The sequence below is a fragment of the Eptesicus fuscus genome, chromosome 8 (genome assembly GCF_027574615.1).
Source record: "Eptesicus fuscus isolate TK198812 chromosome 8, DD_ASM_mEF_20220401, whole genome shotgun sequence".
Lineage (NCBI taxonomy): Eukaryota > Metazoa > Chordata > Mammalia > Chiroptera > Vespertilionidae > Eptesicus > Eptesicus fuscus.
Genome location: NC_072480.1, coordinates 61484649 through 61497871, shown reverse-complemented (window position 1 = coordinate 61497871; position 13223 = coordinate 61484649). Strand labels below are relative to the sequence as shown.

Sequence of the window (13223 nt, the reverse complement as noted above, 5' to 3'; positions counted from 1 at the left end):
TAAACATCGTGATTATTTTTTAAAATAAATCTTTATTGTTCAGATTATTACAGATGTTCCTTCCCCCCCCCCCCCCATAGCTGCCCTCCACCTGATCCTGCCCCTCCCACCCCATGCCCTTACCTCTCGCCACTGTCCTCATCCATAGGTGTAAGATTTTTGTCCAATCTCTTCCTGCACTCCTCATGCCCGCTTCCCCCTGAGAATTGTCAGTCCACTCCCTTTCATGCCCCTGATTCTATTATATTCACCAGTTTATTCTGTTCATCAGATTTTTATTGACTTGATTTTTAGATTCACTTGTTGATAGATATGTATTTGTTGTCACTTTGTTGTTTATAATTTTTATCTTTACCTTTTTCTTCTTCTTCCTCTTCCTAAAGAATACCCTTCAGCAATTCATATAATCCTAGTTTGGTGGTGATGAACTCCTTCAGCTTTTTCTTGTCTGTGAAGCTCTTTATCTGACTTTTAATTCTAAATGATAGCTTTGCTGGGTAGAGTAATCTTGGTTATAGGTTCTTGCTGTTCATCACTTTGAATATTTCTTGCCATTCCCATCTGGCCTGCATAGTTTCTGCTGAGAAATCAGCTGACAATCGTATGGGTACTCCCTTGTAGGTAACTAACTGTTTTTCTCTTGCTGCTTTCAAGATTCTCTCTTTATCTTTTGCCCTTGGCATTTTAATTATGATGTGTCTTGGTGTGGTCCTCTTTGGATTCCTCTTGTTTGGGGTTCTCTGCACTTCCTGGACTTGTAAGTCTATTTCTTTCAGCAGGTAGGGGAAGTTTTCTGTCATTATTTCTTCAAATAGGTTTTCAGTATCTTGCTGTCTCCCTTCTTCTGGCACCCCCATAATTCCGATGCTGGTACGCTTGAAGTTGTCCCAGAGGCACCTTACACTATCTTCATATTTTTGGATTCTTTCTTTTCTTTTTGTTTTTCTGGTTGGGTGTTTTTTGCTCCCTCATATTTCAAATCTTTGGTTTGATTCTTGGGGTCCTCTAGTCTCCTGTTGGATTTCTGTATATTATTCTTTATTTCAGACAGTGTATGCTTAATTTCTGACTGGTCCTTTTCCATTTTTTTTGGCATTCTCATTAAGATCCTTGAAGGTCTCATTAAGTTCCTCGGAGGTCTCACTAAGTTTCTTGGCGGTTTCTAGAAGATTCGTGAGTAACCTTATAACTGTGGTTTTGAACTCTATATCCAGTAGTTTGCTTTCCTTCATTTCTTTTATTCGTGACATGTTTCTTTGTCTCCACATTTTGGCTACTTCCCTGTGTTGATGGAGTGGCTTTGTGTGGTAGGTGACCTATAGGGCCCAGTGGCTCAGCCTCCCCAATCACCTGAGGTGGACACTCTTGGTGCACCCCTTTGTGGGCTGGGTGCACAGTCTTGTTGTAGTTAAGCCTTAATTGCTGTTGGTACACTGGGAGGAATTGACCTCCAGGCCAATTGGCTGTGAGGACCCTCTGTGTCTATAATGGAAGAACTGGTGTGCTGGAGACACGCTTATGGGGCAGGACTTGCTTCAGTGGGGCTTTGGTGCTCACTGAGTCTGCCTCTTGAGTGTGTCACTTATAGATGTGAGGAGTTGAAATCTGGTGTCGCCTCACACTAACCACTAGGTACACTGGCTCCTGGATCTCCGAGGAGGTGCAAGTCAGCTACTGTCTGAGACCACCCAGCAGGAGCTACAGCGAGATCTGCAGATTTCTCCTCTTTGTTTGGGGTTTGGAAGTTTTGGAGCTGTCTGACCCAGCTGCAGTTTGTTAGGTTAAGCTGCGAAAGGGAAGGCCATTCATATGCAAAAACTGCTGTGCTCAGCTCGGGTGGGTTTGTAAATTGGGTGGGGCGGGGTCTCAGGGAATCACTAGGGCGTGGCAAACAGCGATGGCTGCCAGTCAGCCGTCTCTGTGTCTCCGAGTTTCCGCATCCTTGCGTCCTGTGCCCCAGTGCAGTAAACAATGATTCCTGCGCGCACCTCTGTTATAAAGCCACCCTCACTTTCTGACCCTATGCCAGACAGTCCAGTTTCTCCCCATAGGAGTCTGGATCCCCAGAGTCTCGCTGGAAACTGGAGTTCAGAGCAGTCGGTAGCTTGTATCTCCCTTCCAAAAAAAAAAAAAAAGTGCACCCAGTCTCCAGCCTGATTCGCATAGCTCCGTACCTCTACTTTTCCGTGCCTCTGCACCTCCTATACAGTCTCAGTGAGCTTTTTTCTTTCCTTCTAGTTGTAGAACTTCTACTCTGCCAGCTTTCCCGTGGTTCTGGGTGATAGTCATTTTGTTTTTTAGTTGTAGTTTTGGTGTGGTTGTGAGAGGCAGCATGTACAGATGTATACCTTATGCCTCCATCTTGGTTTCTCTCTTTTTATGTTTTTTAATGATATTCAGAGAGAGAAAGGGAGAGGGAGAGGATAGAAACATCTAAGATGTGAGAGAATCATTGATCAGCTGCCTCCTGCACGCCCCCTATTGGGGATCAAGTAGGCAATCTGAGTATGTACCATGACCAGGATTCAAACCTTGACCTGGTTCATGGGTGGACACCCAACCACTGAGCAACACCTGCTGGGCTCCTTTTTTTCTTATTGTTTAATGATTTTTCATTGCACATATATACCACAATTTCTCCATCCATTCATCCATCTGTGGACAACTGGCTATTGTAAATAATGCTGCAGTGAATATAGGGGTGCATATATCTTTTTGAGTTAATGTTTTTGTTTCCTTTGGATACCCAAAAGTGGACATGTGGGATCTCATGGTCGTTCTAGCTTTCATTTTTTGAGTAACCTCCATGCTCTTTTCCATAGTGGCTGCACTGATTTCATTCCCACCAACCTTGTACAAGGGTTCTTTTTTCTCCACGTCCTTGCCAATATTTATCTCTTGTCTGTTTAATGATAGCAATTGTATAACAGGTGTGAGGTGGTATCTCATTGTGGTTTTGATTTGCATTTTCCTGGTGATTAGTCAAGTTAAGCACCTTTTCACGTCCCTGTTGGTCATTTGTATATCTTTGGAAAAAATGCCTATCAGATCCTCTGACCATTTTTTAATTGGATTGCTTGTTTTTTATGTGGAGTTGTAGGAATTAATAATATATTTTAGGTATTAACCCCTTATCAGATACATGATTTGCAAATATTTTCTCCCATTCAGTAGATTGCCTTTTCATTTTGTTGATGATTTCCTTTGTTGTGTAGCTTTTTAGTTTGATGTAGTCCCACATGTTTATTTTTACTTTTGTTGCCTTTGCTTTTGGTATCAAATCCAAAACAATCACCAAGACCAAGGGTAAGGAGCTTACAGCCCATGGGTTTTTTTTCTAGGAGTTTTATGGTTTCATGTTTTATGTTCAAGTCTTTAATCCATTTGAGTCAATTTCTGTGTATGGGATAAAACAGTGATCCAGTTTCATTATTTTGTGAGTGGCTGTTCAGTTGTCCCAGCATCACAATTGAAGAGACTATTCTTTCCCCTTTGGTTGGCTCCTTTGTCATAAGTTAGCTTACCATACAAGGGTGGGCAAAAGTAGGTTTACAATTCTAATATAAGTAATATAATAGTTAATTATTAATAATATAAGAATAAACTCTGTTTACATACAACTGTAAATCTACTTTTGCCTACCCCTGTATATGCCTGGGCTTATTTCTGGGCTCTCAGTTCTGGTCCATTGATCTGTTTGTCTGTTTTTATGCCAATATCATATTGTTTTGATTATTATAACTTTGTAAAATAGTTTGAAATGAGGCAGCATGATACCTCTAGCTTTGTTCTTTTTTCTCAAGATTTGGTTTTTCTCTTTTTAAAACTTTGACCAAAGGTAATATCTTTTGGAAGGTGAGGAGCTGAATTTTACATGCTTGCATGTTTATGTTGATGAATTAATCCATTTTGTCAACCTCCTTTTCTCCATTTAGTAACCATCTCAGATTCACAAGAATTAGTTCATCTGCATGTGTGTTTAATGTCTTAAATACTTTCCGTTTATATTACGTTAGTTTAAGTTTACTAAAGAGAGAGAGAGGGGTGGAGAGATATATGATAGGTGGGACTAACAAAGAATCTGTACCATGTGTTTGGTGACTGTTTCCTTTCTAATTTAAATAAATCTATTTGTTGCAGGTTGTTTGTTTGTTTGTTTAAATATATGTCATTGATTTTTTTTTTACAGAGAGGAAGGGAGAGGGATAGAGAGTTAGAAACATCGATCAGCTGCCTCCTGCACACCCCCTACTGGGGATGTGCCCGCAACCAAGGTACATGCCCTTGACTGTGGAATCGAACCTGGGACCCTTCAGTCCACAGGACGACACTCTATCCACTGAGCCAAACCAGTTAGGGTTTGTTGCAGGTTTTTTGTGTTGTGTTCTAAATAGGAGTGAATAGTCTTTCACTTATTTCATTATTTCCAAAAGGTTTTATTGGCTTTGGCCTTTTTTCTTTTTACCTACCATCTGTATAAAAATGGAATTTTCTTTGGGCTTCAGGGTCAAATACCCAATGCAATACATCAACTTCCTATTAATTTTTTATGAAGGTATTATCTGTTTTAAATAATAAAAAATTGTCTACACAAATAAGTAGCTAATTAAAAATTATACATGATTTTAAAAGTGTTCATAAACCAATTTTTGTGCAAAACAATTTTTTTTCTTTTTCTTTTTACTTTTTAATCTCAAAAATACTTTTTTTCATTACTTTAAAATTATACTTCTTAGTACTATTTCACATGGAGAAACAAAATAAATAATCCATATTTTAGTTGTAGCTAATAATGAGGAAAAACCAAAAATAATTTCTTATGCAGTCTGTTCTGGTCATGAGTATGTACCTGTGGTTAAGAGTAATATCTCAGGTAAGAATCATCAATTTGATCTCTTTCTGCATTATGATAAGTAGAAATCAGCAACTTGACATTAATTTTGTGGGGGTTTTTTTGTTTGTTTTTACCGTAAGTTATAATTTGGTTCTAAAGTATAGTTTATAGTATCTAAACCACTTTTTTATTTTAATTTATTAACTGATTACTTTTATTTTTTAATAGTGAATTTATGGCAGAAGAAAGTAATGAAAAATTTTGGCAGTTTTTGGACACCGTAAAAGAATTAGCAATTTATAAGCAAAGAGGTATGTCATGTGCATATTTTAACTGGTAAGATTTGTATTTATATGCACACTTTGGATATGTTTAATGATAAAGGTTAAGTGTAAATGCTTAATGAGATTAATAAATCTGAATATTAAGTTTAAAAAGATGTTTTAATGAAAACTGTTTTAAGCATCCATTTCCAAAATTATAAAGCTTTAATTCTTTATTATAAGAAAGCTCAGCCCTGGCCAGATAGATCATTTGGTTGGAGTATTATCCTATATACCAAAAGGTTGTAGGTTCGATCTCTGATCAGGGCACATCCTAGATTTAGGGTTCAATCCCTAGTTGGGCATGTAGAAGAGCAACTGATCAATGTTTCTCTCACACATTGATGTCTCTCTCTCTCCCTCTCTCTTCCTTTTTCCCTTCCTCCTTCCCTCTCTCTCTCTCTCTAAAAATCAATTTAAAAAAAATCCTCGGGTGAGGATTTTAAAAAATCCTAATATATAAAAACGCATGATCTGTAATGACTGAAGGCTCAACTGACCAGAAGTCAGTCCTGCAGTCAGTGCTGGGTTGCTGTGGTGACCTCCGTGGCAGCTGTTGATCAGCACTTGCCTCTCTCTTTCTCTCCGGGCCTAGCCAGCAGCCGTGCCTCTCTTTCTCTCCGGGCCTCCACAGGGGCTGCTGATCAGCCCCGTCTCTCTGATCAGGCCCGGAGATAGGCCTGGAGATGCTTCCTGGCATAGAAACCAACCAATCAACCTAATCTGGGTGAACTGTGAAGACAGAACCTAAGGTGGGGGCTGAGGAAGGGTTTTAAGGACAACGGCTGTTGGTGTAAGGTGTAAGAAAGTGGTTCAGTTTTTTAATGACCGGTTTGGCAGTATAGTGCATATGGCTGGCTATCAGTCCAGATATAGGGATTATGTATTTTTGTCTGCCAAGAGCATATCCTCCTGCTGAAAAAGGCTTTCCCCCCATTTAAGCAATCCTATCCTATACTAATAAAAGGGTAATATGCTAATTAGACTGGGTTGACCAGCCATCTTCCAGACGTCCAACTTCCTTCCGGACAAAGCCATGGTGGTGGGGGCTGAGGCAGAGAGGGCAGTGGGGGGTGAGATCAGGCTGGCAGGGGAGGACCATTGGGGGTGAGATCAGGCCAGCAGGGGAGGGCAGTTAGGGGTGATCAGGCTGGCAGAGGCAGTTGGGGGTGAGATCAGGCCAGCAGGGGAGGGCAGTTAGGGGCAATCAGGCTGGCAGGCAGAGGCAGTTAGGGGTGATCAGGCAGGCAGGCAGGCAGAGAGGTTAGGGGGCAATCAGGCAGGCAGGCAAAGGGGTTAGGGGCAATGAGGCAGGCAGGCAGAGACAGATAGGGGCGATTAGGCTGGCAGGTGAGCGGTTAGGAGCCAACGGTCCCAGATTGCGAGAGAGATGTCCAGTTGGAGAGGGTGCAGGCTGGGCTGAGGGAACCCCCTCCCTGTGCATGAATTTCATGCACCGGGCCACTAGTATCATATAATTAGCAATGTTTGCATAATGCATTATAATCAAGAAGAAATAGAAATTTTTTAATTGTTTTGCTTTTTATGTAGATTTATTTGAAATAGTATTAGTTTTGCATATAGTAATATTGATTTTTTTTGGCCAAAATACTCAAAATTTTCAAGATATTTTTAATACTTTCCATCAAAAGTCAGGGAACTAGTATGCTTTCATTTCACTGTCTAGAAAATGGAGTTAGGCATTAAATATATATATGAGATTATATATCTATTTATATATACATGTACCTTTAGAATGAACAAGTGTTTATTAATGTGTTTCTTAGGGAAGGTCACTAGATTTAATAAACTGAATTTAGGTTTTAGCAGCAGAGGCTAAAAGGTTACCTATTATTTTAAAGAATGGTTATTTTCCTGTCTCTACAAAGAATAAAATAAATGATATTAACATGGAATCCCTCAAGAGGGAATTCTTTAGCCTTTTAGACTTAGAGAAAGCATCTTACTACAGTAATTAATAGTTTATTATTTTATTCTTTAATAAATGTAAGGTAAAGAACAGTTTAAAATGTTTTAAGTGTTCATTTACTGGAGACTATTTGGCTCATGTGGTGGTGAAGTTCAACAATTTTATGATTTCATGAGCTAGGTTTAAAAAATAGAGCAGACATGCCTTTGATGATATCTTAAATTGAAATCTTTCCAAAAACAAGTAATTTGCTCTCTCAAAAAATGTTTACTTCAATTCATTATTTAATAATCATTTGAGTCAAGAGAAGCTAGGCATTGCTTTAGATACAGGGAATATAAAGATGAATAAATGTGACATGTTATTTGAACCGCCACAATGCAGTGCAGAAGACAGCAAAACAGCTAAGTATTCTATGAGGTGATAAGAGCTTTAAGAGGGAGACATCTATAATATTATCAACAATAACAAATATTTAAGAAGATAGGATTAGCTGATGAACAAAAATAGATCCAGAGGCAGGGGAGAAGGGGGTTAGAGATCAACCAGAGGACTTGTATGATTGCATATTAGCATAACCAATGGACACAGACACTGGGGGAGTAGGGACCTGCCCTTGGGGGTGGGAGTGGCTGGGGGGGGTGTTAATCAGGGAAAAAGGAGACATATGTAATACTTTAAACAATAAAAAAATATATGATTATTTGATATTAATTTAGCATTACAGTGAGAGAGATGTGCCAATGTGTTGAATACAAAATATTAACATTCTTTCCTGTTGCATTGTTTTTATAGAGTCAGGTTATTCTTATTACAACTTAATCCTGAAGAAAGCTGGACAATTCTTAGACAATTTACATATCAATCTCTTAAAGTTTGCTTTCTCTATAAGAGCATACTCTCCAACTATTCAGATGTTTCAACAGGTATGTAAAAATTCCCAAGCTATCTATGACAAAGAAGCATGCTAGCAATGTAGATGAATCTATCTTAGGTGAATATCTTCCATTCAAAAGGATCTATACACTTATCATATCTGGTTCCATAGCTTATTATTGATTATATTATTATTGCTATCATTGATTATAATATAATCCATCTATATAAAGGGCTTAGTGACCAACCGACTGACTGGCTGGTAGCTATGACATGCAATGACCACCAGGGGACAGATGCTCAACGCAGGAGCTGCCAAGCAATAGCAACTTTGCAGAGTACCCTCTCACACTCCAGGACCCCTCGGGGGATGTTGGACTGCCGGTTTCGGTCCAATCCCTGCAGGCCAGGCCGAGGGACCCCACCTGCCGGAGGAACCCTGCTCACTCTGAAGATGCCCTTTGAGTCCCTGTGCCACCCCAGGTGTGGCCAGCCAGGGAGGGATCATGGGAGGTTGGCTCTAGGGCGTGTCCAGCCCATCTCACCTGGTCCCTCCCCGCCAGCCACCTTCTAATTTATTTCCTTTCAATGTGCATGAATCCGTGCACCAGGCCTCTAGTTGATATATAATTTTATAGTTATTTGGGATAAGGATTTTAGGACAAATCACCATTAAAATGAACTATATAGAAAATTTTAATTTGATGAAACTTTTCAACTACTTTGAAGCACATATTTGTACTATAAAGTTGATTCTGTTAAAATATTTAATTCTGCCTGCATATAGATATTTTTTACTTTAATTAGAGCAATAACTTAATAGTAGTCGATGAGTTATTATAATCAAAGTAATGTGAGTTTTTAAAATCATATTGTAATTATGAATTACTGTAGCTAAATATAATCTTTGAAATCTTAGATTGCAGCTGATGAGCCACCACCAGATGGTTGTGATGCATTTGTGGTTATCCATAAGAAACACACCTGTAAAATTAATGAGATTAAAAAGCTGCTGAAGAAGGCTACTTCAAGGTAAATTAATGAAAGCCTTCAGTGAAAGAAGTGCTTTATGAAAAGAGTTGAGGGTCAAAATAGCCTAAATTTCTTATAATACAAAATTTTAATATTCTAAGATATTATATTTTAAAGAATATGCGATATATTGAAAAACTGAATATATATGAGCTGGGAGTCTGAGTCCTTTTCTAAAATATATAAGTACTTTCAGTATTTTGTGTTAACTAGCTTTTCACTTTAGAGTATAAATTATACAAGAATGCCATAAAATATGAGATGTGTTTTATATAAACCATAATCATATGGAACCTATGGATTTATATGGGCTATATCTCTTTAAATATAAACTGAATGTGTACCTTAGAAACAGAAAATTAATAATAAAAACAATAACATAGAAGGTTTTTTTTAAATATGTTATTCAAAACTTTTTTTTTATTTCTTCCCAAGTATTTCATACAAATGACTATGGGGAGTAGCATGTGTAGCATTCTTGTGGGCCCATTTTCACCCCCATAGAATGTAAGGACCACAGGGAATCGATGCAAACAAACTCATGCTGCTTGTGTGCCATGAGTAGTAAAGCTCTTTGTGTCTGAACTAGAAGTCTCAGGTCTTTTGCCAGTATCCATGGAACAGTAAAAGGCAGACTTGTTAGCTTGTAAATTAGGATGAAATCAATTCCTTAGCCTGACAGAAGCCATATGTAGTATTAGATTCATACCTTTTTTCTGTGAACCTTAGGCACTACATTTCTAACAATTTGCCACTGCTAATTTGTATTATTCCCTTTATAATCTTAGTGAATTTAATAAATGAAAATTTATATTTTTAAATGTAATCTCTTCATATTTAAAGTCTATTTTTGCCCAACCAGTGTGGCTCAGTTGGTTGGACATCATCCTGTTGCTCCAGGAGGTAGCCAGTTCGATTCCTTGTTGGGGCACATGCCCCCATTGTGGGCCGGATCCTCAGGGCCTAGTGGGGGCGTGCAGAAGGCAGCCAGTTGATCTTTCTCATCAATGTTTCTGACTCTCTTTCTCTAAAAAGATCAATAAAAACATTTTTTAAAAAAAGATTATTATAGCTGTGGATTAAAACTTTTTAACCTGTGGTATATCCAACCAATTCCTGAATTAATCATAGAAACATACTTTGGAAGGTATGTGTATATTTGTATATAGGAAGACACTTTCTGTAATGATTCGTGAACAGTTGGTAGATGAGCTAATTTTTTCTTTTATATTCAACTTCAAGATTGATTTACTAGCATTGTTTTATTAGCAGCCTTTCTAGTTACCAACAATAGTAAATTATTTGAAAACATTCTTCCATACTAATTTCAAAATGTAAGATACCCTATATAGATTACTAAATGTTCCCTGGCCAGGTAGCTCAGTTGGTTAGAGTGTCACTCTGATAGGCTGAGGTTGTGTGTTTGATCCCTGGTCAGGGCACATATAAGTAGCAACTAATAAATGCATAACTAAGTGGAATAATAAATCAATGTCTGTCGCTCTCTCCCCACCTCCCTCCCTCCCCCTTTCTTTCTAAAACCAATAAATAATTTTTTTAAATTACTAAATGTACTTCTACAGTACTGATTTGATAAAACTCAAATTTTTAATGATAAGCCATTTAACTTTGTCTCATACGAGTTCAAACTTATCAGTTGAAATTAATGAGAAATATTTTGTTTGTTTGCGTGTTTGTTAATCCTCACCAGACCACATTTTTCAATTGATTTTAGGGAGAGTGGAAGAGAGAGGGAAAGTCAGAGAGAAACATTGATGTGAGAGAAACACATCGATTGATTGCCTCCTGCACAAGCCTCGACCACGGCCCAGGCAGGGGAGGAGTCTTCAACCAAGGCACATGCCCTTGACAAGAACCCTTTGGTCCACAGGCCAGTGCTCTATCCACTGAGCAAAACTGGCTAGGGCAAGAGAAAGATTTTAATAATTTCATCTAGTTTAAGATTCTTTTTCACTTTTTTTTTAATCCTCACCTGAGGACATGTTTTTATTGATTTTAGAGAGAGAAGAAAGAAGAGGGAGAGGGAGAGAGAAACATTGATGTGGGAGAGAAACATCCATCAGTTGCCTCCCATACGAAACCCTACTGGGGATTGAACCCACAACTTGGGCATGTGCCCTGACCGGGAATCAAACCTGCAACCTTGGCATATCAGGGCGACACACTAACCAACTGAGCCACATCGGCCAAGGCTCTTTTTCACTTCTTAAATTTTTTAAAATATGTTTTTATTGATTTTTTTTTTTAGAAGAAGGGAGAGGGGGAAACAGACAGACAGGCAGACAGATGTTGATGTGAGGCAGAAAACATCAATTGGCTACCTCCTGCATGCATCCCGACTAGGTGTCAAGCCCCCAACCGGGTCATGTGCCCTGACTGGGAATCAAACCTGCGACCTTTCAGAACATGGGGACAATATCCCAACCAAATGAGTCACACTGGCCAGGGCTCTTTTTCACTTTTTTTAATGTTTCTTTAATTATACTTGAGGATTTAATGAATTGTTACTTATATAGGGTAGGGGAAAGGTAAGTTTACCCTTGGTGGTGTGGAAAATAATACAATAATTAATAATACAAGAATCAACTCTGTTTCTAGTACTTAGAACTGTAAACCTACTTTTGTCCCACCCTATATTAAGTACTAACAATCTTTGTATGATATAGTGCTTTTGTTTTTTAAATAGTTGAAAATGAAATGTGAAGCTATAATAATAAAAATTATACATAAATTGAAGAAAATATAAATTTTATTTAATTGAAAACTATGTTGCTATTATATGTTAGTGATTAAAGACAGTGAACCTTGTTGGAAAAGAAAATACTTTTCATATTCAATTTTGAGTTAACCAAATTGCTTTTTTTTCTGTCACTTAGAAGTTATGTGCACAAAGTGCCACAGGAAATTTAAATTCTTTTTCTGTGATAATATATGTGTATGTGTATGTATGTAATATATATATATATATATATATATATATATATATATATATATATATATATAATATAAATGATTCCTATAATAATAAAAGCATAATATGCTTATTAGACCAGATGACCTTCCAGACGAAGCCGGGGCTGCGAGGGAAGCCTGGGTCTTGGATGCCAGAGGAAAGCCCGGGTCCCGGGTGCCAGAGGGAAGCCAGTGCTGGCAGCCAGGGGAAAGAAGGCCTACTCTTGCATGAATTTCATGCATTGGGCCTCTAATAAATTATAAAGTGTCATGATATATTTCTCATATGCTCTTTACTTTCAGTTCTTTTAAAAGTTTATGTGGGTTTTTTTGTGTGTGTTTGTTTTTTTCCATTTCAGGCCCAGACCTTATCTTTTTGAAGGGGATCATAAATTTCCTACAAATAAAGAGAACTTACCAGTGATTATTCTCTATGCAGAAATGGGTACCAGATCGTTTGGTAAATTTCATACAGTATTGTCTGAAAAAGCTCAAAATGGAGAAATTCTGTATGTTCTTCGTCATTATATTCAGGTACATGTTTGTTTTATTTAAGATTATTTTGGGTATAAACATACATTTCATGATCTTACTAGATTTTACATAATAATTTCCATTAGGAAGGTAATTTAAAGATTTTTTAAAACTGACACAACTATCACACTAGCACAATACCCTCACGTTCCGACCATTCATATTGTACCAAATGGCAAGATTTCATTCTTTTTTAAGGCTGAATAATATTCTTTATACATTCATCCATTGATGGACAAGTAGATTATTCACATATTTGGCTATTTTAAGTAAGCCATTTTCTTTATACATTCATCCATTGATGGACAAGTAGATTATTCACATATTTGGCTATTTTAAGTAATGCTGCAGTAAACATGGGGTTGCATATATCTTTCCTAGATAGTGCTTTCACTTCCTTGTGATATATACTCACAAGTAGAATTGCTGGAGTATATGAGAGTTCTATTTAGCTCGATTTGTAATTGTCTGAGGAACCATTATACTCTTTTCTATACTGGCAACAGCAATTTCTATTCCCAACAGTGCACAAGGGTTCCCTTTGCTCTATATCCTCACCAAAACTTATCTCTTTTTTTTTTTAATAACAGCCATTCTAACAGCTGTTGTGATATCTCATTGTAGTTTTGATTTACGTTTTCCTGATAACTAGTGATATTGAGCATTTTTTCATGTACCTGTTGGCTATTTGCATGTTTCCTTTAGAAAAATGTCTATTCAG

The 13223-nt window shown here is 37.7% G+C and overlaps 1 protein-coding gene across 1 annotated transcript in view; it reads left to right on the top strand.

Moving 5' to 3' along the window:
• Positions 1–13223, top strand: part of UGGT2 (UDP-glucose glycoprotein glucosyltransferase 2) — a 164830-nt gene that overhangs the window by 1385 nt on the left and 150222 nt on the right. The window contains exons 2-5 of the mRNA XM_054719890.1: positions 5063–5145; positions 7883–8013; positions 8883–8995; positions 12328–12502. Coding sequence (XP_054575865.1) covers positions 5063–5145; positions 7883–8013; positions 8883–8995; positions 12328–12502 — 502 coding nt within the window. The remainder of the gene's footprint in view (positions 1–5062; positions 5146–7882; positions 8014–8882; positions 8996–12327; positions 12503–13223) is intronic.